General features: G+C 39.5%; 2 protein-coding genes across 3 annotated transcripts; one reads left to right on the top strand and one right to left on the bottom strand.

Annotated features, from left to right (window-relative positions):
- Window positions 1-432: 432 nt before the first annotated feature.
- LOC121729836 (endoplasmic reticulum chaperone BiP) lies at window positions 433-4,049 on the top strand. 2 transcript variants are annotated; one of them, XM_042118475.1, is made up of 4 exons: window positions 433-567; window positions 1,072-1,218; window positions 1,417-3,046; window positions 3,159-4,049. In XM_042118475.1, exons 2-4 carry the CDS (start codon window positions 1,088-1,090, stop codon window positions 3,375-3,377), a joined length of 1,980 nt encoding a protein of 659 aa, XP_041974409.1. In that variant the 5' UTR covers window positions 433-567; window positions 1,072-1,087; the 3' UTR covers window positions 3,378-4,049. The 2 variants fall into 2 exon arrangements, with proteins under 2 accessions (XP_041974409.1, XP_041974410.1); XM_042118476.1 differs by lacking the exon at window positions 433-567 and having other exon boundaries at window positions 1,052-1,218.
- Window positions 3,684-18,416, bottom strand: LOC121729839 (adenylate kinase 8-like). Its single transcript, XM_042118480.1, has 11 exons — window positions 18,306-18,416; window positions 17,287-17,422; window positions 16,893-16,978; window positions 16,678-16,783; window positions 16,122-16,306; window positions 15,153-15,366; window positions 9,119-9,243; window positions 6,774-6,865; window positions 6,348-6,498; window positions 4,560-4,647; window positions 3,684-4,260 (listed from the first exon to the last, which is right to left on the bottom strand). Exons 1-11 carry the CDS (start codon window positions 18,402-18,404, stop codon window positions 4,166-4,168), a joined length of 1,377 nt encoding a protein of 458 aa, XP_041974414.1. The 5' UTR covers window positions 18,405-18,416; the 3' UTR covers window positions 3,684-4,165.
- Window positions 18,417-18,566: the final 150 nt, after the last annotated feature.

An 18,566-nucleotide genomic window follows, 5' to 3' on the forward strand; every position in this document is an offset into this window, starting at 1 on the left:
CTTTTAGTATGTTTATGAACTAGTTACTCTGTACACGTTTCCAAAAAAAATCTCACGATCCCGCTCACGCACTCTAGACCCCCCTTTGAGCGATTCATTCAATGGACTATTAATGATATTGTGTTAAAAATGATAAGAGCTGCAGTAGTAGTAAAACACAACTTAGATTTTTCAAAACTCATAACTCAAACGTTCGAAATTACAAAACAAGATTTTGAAATTTTCGCCAAAACTTCATCATCCACCTCCGAATTATTTGATTGGCTGATGTCATGATTGTTCTGGCATTTATAACGTGGGCCAATCGAATAGCGACAAATACATAAATTTGGCCCAATGAAATCGAGTTGTAAATTACGTCACATTTCGAAAAGCCAATGAGATACGAACACGATCAACACTAGCGCTAAATAACTACGGCGGCAGCGTGGACGAATTCAGTTTTATTCAAGACATTGAAAGAGCAATACGGTTTATCGAGATTGCAAATCAATTTTTTCTAAGTGTACTTACAAAAGTGATATTTTATCGTGATAGTGAAAAGTTTACTTATATCAAATTGTTCAGGTAAATATCTTTCATCATTCATAGTTTTTTCATGAAAATGTCATCGAAGAGTCTGTCAAAACTCTTTTATAAAGTTTTACTTAATCTATTATTAGAATTCTTCTTTCACATGCTTTAAACGTTACTAATTCCCTTAAAATTAGTCATTGGTGTTCGAAAATTGGCCTTACTAATCCTGTTTTGTAAGTGGAAATGCCGTGACACTTGGCGAATTTTCTCGACGTCACCAGGCCGGCACGGCGGCCCACATTTTCGATCCCGTTACTATTGTAATTTGTATCCCGTTAGCTGTACACTTTCCCTTCCAAACATTAGCTTACGGTTCTTTTCGTTAGGACAATAATAACTTACTTTTTCCGAAATTCTTGTGACGTGTCATTTTATTTCTCTATGAAATTCAATGGTTACGTGTCCTTGATAGATCACTGACCTCTTTACAAGATCGGTGCCGATCTTTTATAGCTACCTAACCAATTTATAACAGTAATTTTACTTTCTTTTCAGATAAGTGAATAATCGAATGGTCAAAATGCGGTGGAGCTTGCTAGCTTTAGTTTGTGTGTTGGCGGTGGTGTGCGCCGACGAGAAGAAGGAGAAAGACAAGGACATCGGCACCGTCATCGGTATCGACTTGGGTACCACCTACTCATGGTAAGTTCTCCACTTCCTTTGGCCTGTAATTTAGTCTGGAACTTTCGAAAAAATAAGATAATTTGATTGCTTAATCTTGGCTTTTAATCTTTATCGAGCTTTGATAATTTTATATCTGTTTGCATACTTTGTAAATTTTCTAAAAGTAACCATTTTGAGGCTTGATACATTAAACTAAATTATTTTTTTTTGTTACAGTGTGGGTGTATACAAGAATGGAAGGGTTGAAATCATCACCAACGACCAGGGTAACCGTATCACTCCCTCTTATGTAGCCTTCACGAGTGACGGTGAGCGTCTCATAGGAGATGCTGCTAAGAACCAGCTAACTACCAACCCTGAGAACACTGTCTTTGATGCTAAGCGTCTCATTGGTCGTGAATGGAGTGACTCCACTGTCCAACATGATGTGAAATTCTTCCCCTTCAAGGTGGTAGAAAAGAACAGCAAACCCCATGTGTCAGTTATGACCGCCCAGGGTGACAAGATCTTCGCCCCCGAAGAAATCTCTGCCATGGTCTTGACTAAGATGAAGGAAACTGCCGAAGCTTACCTCGGAAAGAAGGTTACCCATGCTGTTGTTACTGTCCCAGCTTACTTCAATGATGCCCAACGTCAAGCTACCAAGGATGCTGGTGTGATTGCCGGTCTCAATGTTATGAGAATCATCAATGAACCTACTGCTGCTGCCATTGCTTACGGTCTTGACAAGAAAGAAGGAGAAAAGAATGTACTTGTGTTTGACTTGGGTGGTGGTACCTTTGATGTATCTCTTCTTACCATTGACAATGGAGTGTTTGAAGTAGTAGCTACCAATGGTGACACTCACTTGGGTGGTGAAGATTTCGACCAGAGAGTTATGGAGCACTTCATCAAACTGTACAAGAAAAAGAAGGGCAAGGACATCAGGAAAGACAACCGTGCCGTGCAGAAATTGCGTCGCGAGGTCGAAAAGGCGAAGAGAGCTCTGTCATCCAGCCATCAAGTTAAGATTGAAATTGAGTCCTTCTTTGAGGGTGAAGACTTCTCTGAAACCCTTACCAGAGCTAAGTTTGAGGAGTTGAACATGGATCTCTTCAGATCTACCCTCAAGCCCGTACAGAAGGTGTTGGAAGATGCTGACATGAACAAGAAGGATGTTGATGAGATTGTACTTGTTGGTGGTTCCACTCGTATCCCCAAAGTTCAACAGTTGGTCAAGGAATTCTTCAATGGTAAGGAGCCATCCCGAGGCATCAACCCTGATGAAGCTGTCGCCTATGGTGCTGCCGTCCAAGCTGGTGTTCTCAGTGGAGAGCAAGACACAGATGCTATTGTACTTCTCGACGTCAACCCTCTTACAATGGGTATCGAAACTGTCGGAGGCGTCATGACCAAGTTGATCCCACGTAACACTGTCATCCCGACCAAGAAATCTCAAATCTTCTCAACAGCCAGTGACAACCAACACACTGTAACTATTCAAGTCTATGAAGGTGAACGTCCAATGACTAAAGACAACCACTTATTAGGAAAGTTTGACCTTACTGGCATCCCACCTGCGCCTAGAGGTATCCCACAAATTGAAGTCACCTTCGAAATCGACGCCAACGGTATCTTACAAGTATCTGCTGAAGACAAGGGCACTGGTAACCGAGAGAAGATTGTCATTACCAATGACCAGAACAGACTGACACCAGAAGATATTGAGAGAATGATCAAGGATGCTGAGAAGTTTGCTGATGATGATAAGAAACTAAAGGAGAGAGTAGAATCAAGAAACGAATTGGAAAGCTACGCTTACTCTATCAAGAACCAACTTCAAGACAAAGAAAAATTAGGAGCTAAGGTTGGTATTCTTATGTCTTATTATAATTTGTGTAGTAACATAATCATTTTGGTACATTGGAAAACCTTTTATTCAATTTTGCAACTAACTCAATTTTTGTTATTGTTTACAGGTCAGTGAAGAAGAAAAGACTAAAATGGAAGAAGCAATTGATGCAGCAATCAAGTGGCTCGAAGACAATCAAGATGCTGACTCAGAGGAGTACAAGAAACAAAAGAAGACAGTAGAGGATGTCGTCCAGCCAATCATTGCCAAACTATACCAGGGACAAGGAGGTGTACCCCCACAAGGAGCGGGTGGTGATGATGAAGACTTCAAAGATGAGTTGTAACCGCACGAACTTTAAAGCAGTGATCACAGCCAAAAGATCTCTGTAATGATCGCTACAGATTACATACGTACAGGATGATTTTTTAAACTGAATCTAAGTAAATCTGAATACCTCCTGCTCTATGTAGTAAATTGTGTATGTATCATGTATGTAATCTGTATATGAATGTGTTTTGAAATAGCTCGTGATGTATATTTATTTGTGTGCTGTGCAAATGGTGTGTGTTGTGGTGTGCGATACACGACTGGATCGTATTCAACGCTTCGCACAAGTGTGCAATATGGATGAATGTTTTTGTATAAATTGATGCATTTCTTAATTTTAATAAGATCAATAGTCGTTATGAGGGGTCTGATTATATTGGTCTTCCTCAAAGATTAGTTTGAATTGTGTTATACATTTGCGCAGATTACGTCATATACTGTGGGCGGTTTAGAGTTATTTAAAGTAGAATGTCTACTGTGTAGGCAAATGTCTGGCTTCAGGCGGCTTACAGTATATGGTGTACGGCATTTGAAGCCTTGCGTCACTCGAAGACCACCTCAATTGTTCTTGTATGTAATTGTTTTGAGACTGCTGAATTGTTAGCTCTTAATTAGGAGTATAATTAATGTAGCAAATATTTGAGTTGAAGTATGAAGGAGTACATAAATAAAAAAACATTTTCTATTACACAAAAGTTTATTTATTTCACACGAACATACCTGCAGTTGCAATATTCGTAAAGAAATCAAAATTATTATCTTTCTTTGCAAAATAAACAAATACCTCTTTATCTCATGCTATGGCTAGTCTCCTCGAACGTTTCTCAGTTGAGAGCTGTATTCTATATTGAAAGTCGGCGCCGCCATTATAGCCGCCTGCACTTTCACTTGTACTTCATCTGCAAAAAACCTAGAACTCAATGAAAGCATGACCTATAAATTTCGGTAATAGATACAAGTAGTGAAAGCGTAACAAATCTTTTTACTAATTGATTGATTTTGAGGTAACGGCTGGTAATGGTACCTAACGAACAAAGTACACGCGGTTACTAACCCGTAATCGTTTTTAGTAAAGTCAAGCTTTCCTTACAATTATTAGATCATACAAACTTACCAGCCAATAACATAGCTTCATAGATAATATTAATCATAAAACACGGAAATTATCATGTTATGAGTTATCGGTCACAAACAATACCTATGGACTCGCTGCCGTCAATTTCAACAACCGTGAACCCAGCAGCTGCCCTCAACTCCGCCAGAGTCTCCGCGAAGAATGTGTCGTACTGAAATTGTACCAAATTACACTAATTTTAATTCAAAATGAAATAATAAAATAACCTGTTACAAATCTGCTGATAAAATATGATTGATCTTGTTGCTAAGATTTGACCCCACAAGCTGATAACAGAGGCTTTACTATATTATGAATTATGATTTATGACATTACAGTTTGTGCGTTTTATTATGATATGCGTGACAATAGTAGGGAAGTTACCTAACAAAAATTAATCGATAGTTTAAAAATATCGAATCACTTCGTAAAGGAATTGCAATCGAAATTGTCGATTTCGTACTGACAATTCAGTGGTTCCGCGGCCGGCGATTTAAGATGGCCGCCCTTTTTATCGATTTGATTTCGATTCAACAGAGTCAATCTCTATTGACAAAAGTTCCGTTTCATGCATATGACATTTTTCAAATGTTTTCGTAACAATAATTTTATACTCCTATTTCACAGTTAATATTTATAATTTTTATTAATAAGTTAGCATTTAGCATCTTTTCATTTTTATTCATTTACAATTATAGGAAACATTTGTTTTTGTAGAAGGAATATAATTTATTATATTTTGATTTTTTTTTTGTTTTCTTGTAAAAAAACACGTAGCAAGGAATATGAAAACTGTCACCCTAAAGCCGCGTCTCCACTAGGCAACATTTAGCGCGCGATGCAGCGTTGCCGTACATGTTGAGCGTCACGCTCAACATGTACGGCAACGCTGCACAACAGCGCGCGATGTTGCCAGCTGACGCGCAACATGACGCGCGGCTTGTTGTTTGTTTAAAGAGAATTGCATCAATTGTCGTCAAGTGGAGACGCGCGCAACAATGTCCGTAGTGTGGTTTAACGAACAAGTGCTCAAATTAAGCGAACTGTACCAAAACTATGAACGTCTATGGGATACTGCTCACAGATACTATAAAAAAATTTATAACCACTGCCACTAAAATCAACACAAGTTCCTCTGGCGACATGTTGGCGACGACTGACGTAAAGTAGATGCGTAGACAGACAACGTTGTTCATCAAAAGTCCCGCGCTGACTTTCAACATGTTGGGCAACTTGTTGTCCAGCATGTTGCGCGTGAATTGTTGCTTAGTGGAAACGAGGCTTTAACATCTTAAAACGCACATAGTATAGGTACCGACAATTTTGTGTACCGCGTGACGCGTCAGCGTGTTTACAGTTTACACACGCGCCGCAGTAGCAGCGGCACCGCCACCGCGGCGGGGCCGCTGCATAGGTACTCATCCTTGTATTTCTATTGGCCCTTTTCACACGGCGTCGCGCCGCCGCAGTTTTCAACAAACATACGAGACTAGTCGGACCCATGATCGCGCCGCATTACGCGTGGTAACACCGAACAGTACTTATATATATATTTTTTAGAACTAAACAATCCCATTGTCATTTCCCCGTATTCGAAGTATATGAACTCCATACCGAATTTCATTGAAATTGGTGCAGCGGGTTCGGGGTGAAGAGGTAACAGGGACGACCTGCAAACCTTCAAGAAGAGATCGCATTCCTTCTTTAAAGGCCGGCAACACACCTGCAGCTCTTCTAATGTTGCGAGTGTCCATGGGCGACGGTAGTACGTTGCTTCCCATCAGGTGACCCGTCTGCTCGTCTGCCTCCTTATTTTTTGAAAAAGGGAGATCGTAGACACATGGATGAATTTAGCTGTAGCTACTCTCAAACCTCAGCATCTATCTTGGTCTCCCGTCCTTTGTACAGCGGCCTGGCTCTGGGCCCCGACCCGAGAGGCACCTCCTCGCCGGTGCACCAGTCCACTGCGCGTGATAGCGTGCGAGCCCTACACTCCTCATACTCGACGTTCAGGATTATCACGCTGAAACGTGGTACAGAGTCAAGCTTAGGCTGACATAAGTAAAGACTAGACTATCGACTCTGCACTCAAACTCTTGATTAAATTAAAATAAGTAAATAATGTGTCTGGGTGTGGCCGGCCATTAGGCAGCGGGGGCTTAGTAGTTAGTCCTATATCTAACTTACTCCTATGTCCTAAGACCTAAGTGCTACTTCCTAAAAAAGTGCCCAAAGTCTAGATGCTCGTGGAATTTCGTATACTGACTAGTGATAAGAACATGGGATTAATGATTATACCGATTCGCAGGCGTGGGCATTTTGTCCAGAAATTCAAAGTCTATCGCGAGCTCCGGGTAGCCAACCATGACCCAACCGTGATCGATACAGTCCTAAAATAGACAAATATTAAAGCCAGACACAGATGCTAAAAGCCTTCATAAAATAGCTTCATTGAAGGTAGACAGTACTTAAGACCTACGGAGATGCCATGCCGCCATTTACAGTTTTTTTCAAACAAACATTCAGTATCTCCAGTATTTACAAATTACGGTTATTTGAACGGCTCAGGGGATGGCCTTAACGTTTAATGGCCGCACAGCGCACTCGCACTCTTTTGTCAACATATCCATTAAATTACTTAAATTTAAGTAATCATTAAGGATCCGAGTGGGGTTTTGTAAATTTTACATATTATGATACTACAATCAAACTTCTTAGTTAAGACGATATTTGTAGTCAAGCATACTATAATACCACTGTGATAAATTGATAATAACACAATACTGTATAAGTCGTACGCAGTCATCTGGTTCAATCTGCAATTCGATTGAGTGACTAGCATGTTCATTGAATGACACCATTCAATTGAATGACTCGGCCGAATGTCGATTGAACGATCGTCACTCAACGTCCAACTAGTTAGCGATTTGTAACATAGCCCTTTGAAGATAGCGGATATGAAATCAGTCAGGTAATTGAATGTTTTGGTATTTTTTCCCATTGCAGCGCTAGTTAAAGTCACTAAAACAAATATGGCGTCAAACAGCTCGCACATCTGATAGCACTATGTTGATATTTTGTCTATTAAATTTACTTACTTTATAGCAGGGCTTCAAATACCGGAATTTTTTCATAACGTTATTGCTTCAAGGGCATAGATAACGGTATGAAAATTTACCCGATACTATAAATAACGGTAAAAATTGGAATTAATACCGGTAAATGTTATAACCTTACCTTCCTTTTGTAAAATAAGTACTTAATTTAAAATATTCTTCGTGTTATAATACCTACATATTTTGTAAATGCTATCATATAATTTTGTGCTTCCTTTTTTAAATGTGTTGATATTTTTAACTACAGTCTACAAAATATATATGTATAAAACTTAGAATTCTAGTAATAAATACTAAGACATACAAATAATTATCCATATTTTGCCAATCCCCCGCATTCACCACAATTAAAACAAGTAAATAAATACGGACATAGGTACCTTGCATAATTTTCTGCAATCATTGACTAAACAAATTGCAGCACCATCTTGACTTGTTAAGTCAAAGTTTTTTTTTTATGAAAATAAGGGGGCGAACGAGCAAACGGGTCACCTGATGGAAAGCAACTTCCGCCACCCATGGACACTCGCAGCATCAGAAGAGCTGCAGGTGCGTTGCCGGCCTTTTAAGAGGAACACAGCGCAAGCGCTGTTTCACGCTGGTTTTCTATGAGAACGTGGTATTTCTCCGGTCGAGCCGGCCCATTTGTGCCGAAGCATTGCTCTCCCACGTATAAAAAACTGGTGCTCGGAAGTCGGAAGTTGGGCTGCGAGTGAGATTTGGTGCACGACGCATACCGCATACCTGATACCAGAAAATATCGTTATATTTACCGGTATTTTCATAACGATATTTTTTGGTTATGTTACTAGATATCGATAAAAAAAATACCGTTATCTGGCTACCATTATGAAAATACCGGTACGTAACGATATTTTTTCGGGTATTCGATAACGTTATGAAGCCCTGCTTTAAAGTGCTATAAAGCCTATACCAGCTGTGCGATGCGGGTAGTAATCGCGTCAGCCGTGCGGGTAGTAATTATGATTTACAATTCGACAAGGCTTTCAATGAATATGTCAATGATGTCGATGGGCGCTTCTGGCAAAGAGAACTGTCAAAATTGACGTTTTTGTATAATAGAAGCGTTAGTTCCTTTTCTCGCCAGGTTCATAAACAGCCTTGACGAACTGTAACGACTTCACTACATTATGACTTTTAGTCAAGACGTTAAACGTCATAGTCAACGTCTTGAGTCTTGACGAGTTGTCCTTTATTCATTCATTTGAATGGTGTCATTCAATGAATGTGTTAGTCATTCAACCAAATCGCAGATTAAACCATAATATGACTGCGACATATACAATAGGGTGAAGTGTGAGTCGCAGAATTTCTGTCGCGTAAATATCTTTTCATACAAAAAATGACTCACAAAATTACGCTCGTGTGAATCAAAACAGGACTTTTGTATGAAACTGAATGCAGCAGAATTTCTGCCAGCCGAAATTCTGCGACATACTGAACTTACAATGCTCGTTTGGCCACTGAAGCTCTTACTACTTTCAAGTTTCAACGCAAAGAACTTGCCCGCTGAGTGATGCGCCGACGAACTATTTCCGCCTTTATCTGAACGCTCACGCCCATATTTCGCAATTTTTCGCCAATTTCATCTTTTCTAATCTCAGCTTCTTGAAGTAATGTTTCAAAGTTCACTGTTAGGACCACAGTTAGGACGAGGTAAGATTTTAAAATGACGTTTATGTTAAAGGTATAAGTCCGTGCATCGCGAATCGCGCGGCTCGTGACGATAGTCAGTGTATGAAAATTTTATTAGTATGTTAGTTTTTAAGAATATGTATATATAAAATATGTACCTATGGTAGTTTAAGGTATTTATTACATAAATGATATGTATGTTAGATTTAAGGCATTTGTTATATGGGCCTCTGATGCCCGAAATAAATGATTTGATTTGATTTGAAAATAAATTATTAACTTCAAGACACGTATCAGTAGCGCCTGCACGTCAACTCGGCTGCGGTTAGGCGACTCCTCGCTTACGGCTCGGGGAAGGGGAAAGGGTCAAGGGTGGACGAATAAACGTAAGCTTGAGTACAGAGAGCCGTAGGCGGGTGGACGACGAGCCGTAAGCGGGTGGATGATGAGTCGTAACTCGTAAGCGGGTGGACGACGAGCCGTAAGCGGGTGGACGATGAGTCGTAACTCGTAAGCGGGTGGACGACGTGCCGTCCACGTGACGCATCCCGGTTTGGAGCCTGTTCCGAGGCGAGGCGATTACGTTACGGTTCCGCTAAGTGTGCGTTGCAGTAGGGAGTTTCATACAAACAATATTGAACGGCTCGAGGCGAAGGTGCCGATCCCTTTCCGAGTTGATATATTGTGTGCTGTGACGCGATCGATCGCGATGCACGGAATTGTACCTTTAAAGGTTCCCGCACACAGGCGCGTTATTATCGGTCGATAATAACGCATGCGTAGGCTCCCGCACACAGGCGCGTTATTATCGGTCGATAATAACACATGCGTTATTGCGATAATGTGTCCTGAATCCCGATTCAAGGGCACACAGCCGCGTTTTTATCGTCCGATATTACTAGAGAGCGCCGCGCCGCGCTGCGACGGTACTATTATACCATCTCTTTCAGGTATGCAAGAAAAATAAACGCAGTGCACGCACGTATGCAACTTGCAAGACTCCAACAAGTCAGCGCGTATTCTTTTGCTATATTACTTACGTATTTTTAAAATGAATATCGAATTATTCATAGCTTTAGTAAAGGAACGACCTGTTTTATATGATTTACGAAATCGACTATACAAAGACAGAAGGGAGAAGGATAAAAAATGGAGGGAAATATGCACAGCGATGGATGTAACTAGTAAGTACCTACTTACAAGATCGCGCCATAATGAACCAAAAAACTTTTTGAAACAAAGCTTTTATTTTTTAAATAATCTAAAAAACCGGCCAAGTGCGAGTTGGACTCGCCTATGAAGGGTTCCGCAGCAGCAATAAGGTTTTTTTTATGAAATTAGGAGGTTTTGATTTATTTTCATATTTCAGTTGATTTGATGAAAGTTAAATTAAGGTTTACCATTTATGATTTATAAAAAAAACTACTTGCTAGATATCGTTCGAAATAATTTAATAAAATAAAAAATAAAAAAATTGTGGGTAGTTTTTGTAGTATTGTACATCATATATTTTTTTAGAGTTATCATGCCCCTACTTTAGAAGTTAGAGGGGGGGGGGACACATTTTACCATAATCTGAAACCTCAATATGATATTTAAGACCTATCCATAGGTACTCCACACGCATAGATGAAAAAAATTTTTTTTGTTTCAGTTGTATCTATGGGGACCCCTAAAATTTTTAATATTTTTTCATTTTTGTATCAAAATCTTAAAGCGGTTCACAGAATACATCTACTTACCAAGTTTCAATAGTATAGCTCTTATAGTTTCGGAGAAAAGTGGCTGTGACATACGGACGGACAGACAGACAGACAGACATGACGAATCTATAAGGGTTCAGTTTTTTTCCATTTGGCTACGGAACCCTAAAAAGGGGAAAATAAACTTATAATATATAATATAAAATAAAAAAATAAGAGAGGCTCCCATAGAAAAACACAAATTATGCCCTTTCAAAAAATTTTCATAAAAAAAATGTATGTCTTTGAATATCTTTTATACTTATTTATGTGTGTCAAATAAATGTTTCTTTCTTTCTTCTTTCTTTCTTTTATTATCCGACGGCGTAACGCTAAGGAAGGGTAATGTGCATGGGCGTACCGAGGGGCGGGGTCATGTTGACGTCCCTACTAAGTATATTATCTAGTACTTTTATCTATAAAAATAAAAAATTAAGAACGAATTTTTGCCATTTGTTTGCAATACAATATTTTTACAACTAAAAATTATTAATTTTTTATTCTTTATAAACACCTAGCTTATGAAAAATCTGATTTGCCCCCCCCTGGCCCAGAACCTGGGTGATTTGCCCCCCCCTGGCACCAGAACCTGGGTAATTTGCCCCCCCCTGGTCCAGAACCTGGGTACGCCCATGTTAATGTGTTCATCAGCCTATGGGAGATTGCAGACGGCACACTTTTTGTGTGATCGAGTCGGCGGCGCGCATACAGGGCGCGGCCATGCAGACTGTATGCGCGCCGCAGACTCGATCACACAAAAAGTGTACCGTCTGCGATCTCCCTAAATGTAGACCTACATTTCCCAACTAATATTACCGCTGAAAATATAGCTTACTTTAGAACCTGAAGTGTTATAAAGGTTGATTTGGAGCTGTCAAACAGAGTTAGTAATAAAATATAACACTTATAGTGACAAAACGAGTCTATAAGAGCAGAGTATGAAAGCTAAAGTCAAACTGCAGCGATTATTATCCCTACAGTACAGACCAGAGTTTCTGTGTTATAGCTTTGAGCGAATCTTACCACTATGAGATCTGTATAAGAAATTATCATCTTCTATTAACTCCTTAAGTTCTAGGAAAACTTCTATATACTCCTTTGGAGCGCTTTTAGTTGCACAAAGGAAGCAATTAACGCTACTAGCTCTTCAAGGCTGCTTTTTAACTCTTTTGCAAAATCAAACTCCTAAAGGGATGCAAAACTCCTCTATGTTATAGTTATTTTCCCGTATTAATAGAACCTACAGTGTCCACAATAGTTCCTATATTACATAAGGTTGCATTTTTACACATTATGAGTACAAACTTAATTCACAAAAATAATAAAAAGAAAGTACATAATGAAAACTTATCACAATGAAGTTACTTGTCTTTGTAGCGTTTTGATGCCTGGGCCATTTAAAACATTTTTATCAATAAAAAATGTTTTACTTTATTTGAAGCGACACTTTTTTACTTAAAATATACAACATAGAGTTCTTTATTTGCTTATAATATATAGTCACATTCACAATAAAGTCATCTTCGCAATGAAAATTCCGCTTCAGCCTTCCAATAACAAGTTAAAATATTATTTTACTACTCAACTCCGCCATTATATTTTCATAAAAATCATTGGTTAAGTATAGTGTAAGTATAAGTGTAACAATTTAACATTAAGGCAAAAAACACAATATTGTTAAGCTGGTTAGAAAAAAAGTTAAAAACATATCATAATTACGTTACAATTCTCCATTAAAGAGTGGCAATACGTATTGCCACCCTTTAGCCGCTTAAGGAGTTAATAAGATTTATCATAGATCTACTATAACCCTAAAAGGGTTAATATTCGTGAATTTGCTTCCTTTGTAGCACTCGAAGTATCTTTAGGTAGCCTGTAGCTCTATTATACCGCTTGAAGAGTCACTAGTCACTTAAATACATCACTTAGAACGCATTAAGGCTCAGTTATCGCTATTGTACATCCACAATAACTTTACTGTACTTATCTCTAAAATTCATTCTATAGCTCTACCATATTATCGTCATACTGGAAACTAAGGCAATAAAAAATTGTCCCAATTCAGGGGTACAGTAGACTTATAGCGAGCTATAACTCCATGTGATAGCACTTATTGAACACCACTGCATAGTGCATGTGTTTAGTCTAGTAATCTGTGGTTTAGTTCTCTTGTAGATGTGTTCTAACTCTTATGTTAGCGCCTAATGTAAGTTGGGTCATATATTTGAATGCTGCAGTTTGTAACACTGTTGTAAGGGTGTTACAAAGTGGGAATACACCCATTTTTTTACAATTGTATATTATTTTACAGTTGAAGATGCAAAGAATAAGTGGAGAAATTTAAAGGATTGTTTTACAAAGCATCTCAAAGGTACAAAAACTACTACGGGACAAGCATCAGCAAAATATTCTCACTGGCAATGGGCGAAGCACATGGAATTCATGAAACCACATTTAAGCTTCGCGTCAACAATTACAAACCTGGAACAACAGTCAAGCTCAGATGTACAAGACACTCAGTCGAGCTCAGATGCACAAGGCACCCAGTCGACCTCAGCTGATGCACAAGGCACCCAATCGAGCTCGACCTTACAAGGAACGCAGGCGAGGTCTCATGGATATAACCAAAGAAGACGTCAGATATCTTCGGATAGTGAAAACACGTTTTCACACACGGACAGAATTATTCAGTATTTAGAAAATAAGAAATATAACTTCGATGCCACGGAACTGATTTTTATAGGTTATGCAAAATCAATAAAACAATTTTCAATTCAACGACAGGCTCGGATTAAAATGAACATTGCTAAAATGATTGCGGACGAAGAGGTTGCCCATTATGAAGAAACTATGTTACGATTCAACCAACCATCACCAAATTACTTACCCTCACCAGTCGGTGTCGCAAACACATCACGCAGCTCACTTTCACCAGATCACAATTATGCACAGTCATACATATAATCTTAAGAGGCAAACATCATCCACAATTCACCATTTACTCAGTCAACGAACGACCACTAAATTACTTACCTTCACCAGTCACAAACACATCACGCAGCTCACTTTCACCAGATCACAATGCACAGTCATACATACAATCCCAAAAGACAAAAACCATCAACAATTCACCATTTACTCGGTCAATGAATCGACGCGACGCCACCAGCCCATAACCAACAAAAGTACCCAAAACAATCATTAAGTAGTAATTTTTCACAAATTTTAATTAGGTGTACTGTATAGAAAACAAAATTGCCTCAAAATTTAAATATTACCTCGCTTCCCTCTTCTCTCGCTCGTTCGATCGAACAGTGGCCTAAAATATCGTACTTGTTTATTTTTCAATAAATACATAATGAATAATGATTATTATATGAAATATTGTATTTTAATAAAAATATTTACCTTATTGTTATAGCAAAACGTTCTTCAGGTGGAATTGGTCTACGGCCGCCAATGTGCGCTTTTATAATTTATATCACAGGGAACATGACCCCCCCATACTAAGGTCGAATTGATAAATCTCAAAATATAACAGCGATTTTTAAGTGAGTGACCCCCTCCAAAATTTCGTCTGGCGGTAAAACGATATCTCAGGGAAGTAAAATGTATACCTAGAGATGCCGCAGTCGACTGGTTAAAAAAGCCATTCAATCAAACAGCTAGCCCTTTGACTGAACAACGCCATTCAATCACACGGCTATACGTCGTTTAGCCGACTTGTTGACTGCTTTAAACGTTCATCCCTACGGCTACATGACGCTTAGCCAATGCGGGGGCACAAAAGCAGTTGTCATTTCAAAGGGTATTAATTATAATACCCTTGACCACCATTATACAAGTATGCTAGGCATTAGCCTAGCATACTTGTATAATGGTGGTCAGTGATTATTATCGACCGATAACAACGCGCCTGTGTGCGGGAGCCTTTATTCCTATCATTAAAAAGGCGCCGCTATACCCATTGCGAGGCCCCGGGCAGCAGGTCTTTGGGAGGCCTCAGGCAGCAGGTCTTTGCGAGACCCTTTATCTTAAAAATACTTATGTGATGCGAAAGAAGGTCTGGCTAATCAGTGGGTATTCCATATGTTACGCGAGAAATGCTTAATTGGAGAGATTAAATGGTAACTATTAGGTAGCAATTTATAAAAGAAACTGACAATAGACCAGTCCAAAGTGTTGAGCAGCCAGCTTGGCCTGCGTGCGTCGGCCGGAACCGCGAGCGCCGATCAGCAGCACCCTGTATACAGATGGGGCGCCCACCATGTGGTAGCCCTGCCCCGGGCCCTGCGCCCCCGAGCTCGCCGCACGGATTGCTGTCACGCACGCTCGCGCTATGGCCTCTTGATTGTCGTCGGGGTTCACGTTCACCTCCTATATTATGTATTGGTTAATATTAAAGTAGCGCGTATTAATATATCGACTTGGTATCTTGCTGGCAGATACTGTGAACGGGTCACAGGAGATAATTTTGTGAATAGAAGGATGGAGGTGTTGAATATAAATAACTAATGAAAGAAAGCATATCTTTGCAAGGAAACTGACATACAGTACCTATAGTATATCATATATTATGTTACGTGCTAGGGTTCGAAGGATTTGGATAGAAAGACCTGATGATTAGCTCGTCTACCTGCGGCTATTTATATGGGCCGAGACGAGTTCTGGACTGTACGAGAACATTCCTTTCCCGAATGTACAAGTTTCGCGTAAACAAGTGCGCAATGTTTCTAGAAGCCTAAAGCCATCTAGTATCGAATAGCGGATTTACGGTGTCTGCGTTTCTTCGATTAGTTCCACTGGTTTGACGCTAGATGGTTCTGTGTGTCCGTTTCCGTAACACTACTCCCCTCTTAGAGATGCTCGTCCCGAGCATCGTTGTTACTGTCATGGTAATGCGCCACGCTGTTCCTACACTGTTATATTTCTAGATGCCTAACGCCATCTAGTATCGAATAGCGGATTGACGCTGTCTTCGTTTCTTCGATAAGTTGCGTTGGTTTGACGCTAGATGGCTCTGTGTAATGTGTGTCTGTATCCGTAACAATATGCTATTTATACACTGGAAGAGGATTTCCCGAATCTCGACCTACTTTCCTTGTCTACATTTTGTGTTTCATAAACAATACCTTTAATGTAGCTCTATAAGCCAACTTGAGTCCATCGAAGTCCTGGTCGAAGAACCCTCGTCTCGTAGTGTGATGGTTTGGTGTGGTAGGAGCCAGAGTGGGAGGCGGCTGCACCACCAGGGTCACTGTCGGCAGCACCCCCGCCTGTTGCAGGCAGCGAGCTTCACGGATCGTGCACGGGTGATCTGGAGTCAAAATCCCAGTACGTATGCAGCTGATTTCCTTAGGTAAGGGGCATAAGTAAAAGCCCATGAGATATAATATTGTATTTCTTGTTCTTGAAGCTAGGGTATTACGATTAAGTACGCTAGTTACTAGCTGCAAACCTTTAATCAACCAATTGAAATTGCAGTTATTTTTTCCCCATTATAAGCGTTTAATGTGGATGGATCCGCGTTAAACAGATCTGGACCATGGATAACAGCCATAGCGGCGTTAGCGCTTAGGGGGGCGACGCTAGGCGACCGTCGAGGGCGCCTAAGGCAAACAAAAAGGGGCACCCAGGCCCAGGGTGCTCGTAGAGCTAAAACCGGTAGGATAAGAGTTTAATATGTACCGAACATCAACCAGCCAGCTTCAGGCACAGGTGGTTTCAGAGTCATCGTTTTGGTGATGGCAGACATTAGCTCCAACGAGATACAACTTGGCACGTACTCTTCGTGCTGCGAACGTGACATATTATTGTTATTATAAAACCTATTGCATAGTTACGGTAACATCAGATAACATAGATTTTTAATCTTATATCAGTTTTGTTCGAAATTATGATACCTTTTCGTAACGATCCATAACGCAACGGCGTGTGATTACTAAGCAGCCCAGCATTCTTTTCACGTCTTGAATAAGTCGCTTCCGATCTGATAAAGAATTAAGAATAATTAGATACAATATAATTTAAAAAATACAAAATCGCCTGCTGATGGGCTTATAACTGCCACCGGAAATTAGTATCAATGTCTGCTATCAATCACCTGTTGCATAATGCATTGCTGTCGCAAGCGGCAAGACAAGTAGTTGCCGGGGATATTGATAGAGTTACGAATAACAAGAATAAGACTTATTAATTATTATTAATTTAGTCTACCGCAGCTTTATTTTGCTGATGAGTGATGACTGCAGATGACCGAAGTTAGTTAGGTAGATATTATAGTAATACGCTACTAACCAATAACAAGCTCAGGAGATAGAAGTACTACAACTTTGTCGATGTCCTTCTTTGAATGACGTCGGTGGTTGAGGAACTCTTTCATGTGCTGGAGATGATCTTCTGGCATATTCAGTACGAGGTCTTGAATCATATCCTGGAGGATACAAACGTGTTCGTTCGTTTATTACTTATTAATTATTATATAATATTATACAAGTTTAGCCATTATGTATAAGAACCTTTAACCTACTAAATACTATATAATATGCCGTCCGTCCGTCGTCGTCTGCTGCGCCAAAATTCATACGCGATAAGTGTGGGAACTGTACATTTTTCCGCAAAAAAAAAAATTATATGTCATTTCTTCGGGTTTCAAAGTTACTTAGGTATACCAAATTTTATTCAAATCGATTCAGTGGTTTAAGCGTAAAGACGTGAGAGATAGACAGATACACTTTCACATTTGGAATATTAGTATAGATTATTATGAGTTGATAAAGATTAAAGAGTATAAAAAATATATACTTAAGTTATTTGTCTGAAGAGGCTTAAATTTAGTCTAAGTGGGCTATCATAGTTTCGAATGTAGATAAAGAGGTGACAAACCATTAGAAAACAAAGTTTGCACTCTTCTCACAGCTGTGAGTTGTGACTTGTGCAGTGCCGGTTTTAGCACTACCAGTGCCCAGGGTGCTAGGTGCTAGTAGTGCTAATAAAAAGAGGCGCCGGTGTCGCCCCTTTTGTTTGCCTTTGCCTCCCTTTTTTATCCGACGCGGTCGCATAGCGTGCCCCCCCCCCCCCCCCTGCTGCATGCATGATGTAGGTAAGTTTTAAAATCTATCACTTGATAGAAGACTTTTATAAAGGCCGAGAAACGGGAGTCGAGATTCCACGGTTTGATCTGATCATGGGCAAAGAGAATATAATCACTACGTTTTAATCATGGAGTTCTGAGTTCTTGGAATCCTGACTCCTACATTTTTGGGGGTAGTGCTGAAATGAGTTGACAAAGAATAAAGATATAATTATTTACTTACCTTAAAAAGTTTTAACAATCTATGCTTTTCTAAATATGGTATAAATGAGTCAGGAATTTCTAGTGGTCGCTTTGTAGCATCTGTTTCGGTCATTTTCATTAGGAAACAATAGGAATGTGATTATCTTAAATCGATAAAAATCCCTGAAAATTAGATTTTTTTTATAACTATCAATTTTAATTTTTTCTGGGCACCGTGCCGACAAGGTTTTTTTATAATAACAATAATGTTATACCTATTATCCGGAAGGAAAACAGTTCC

This window comes from Aricia agestis, chromosome 8 (genome assembly GCF_905147365.1).
Source record: "Aricia agestis chromosome 8, ilAriAges1.1, whole genome shotgun sequence".
Lineage (NCBI taxonomy): Eukaryota > Metazoa > Arthropoda > Insecta > Lepidoptera > Lycaenidae > Aricia > Aricia agestis.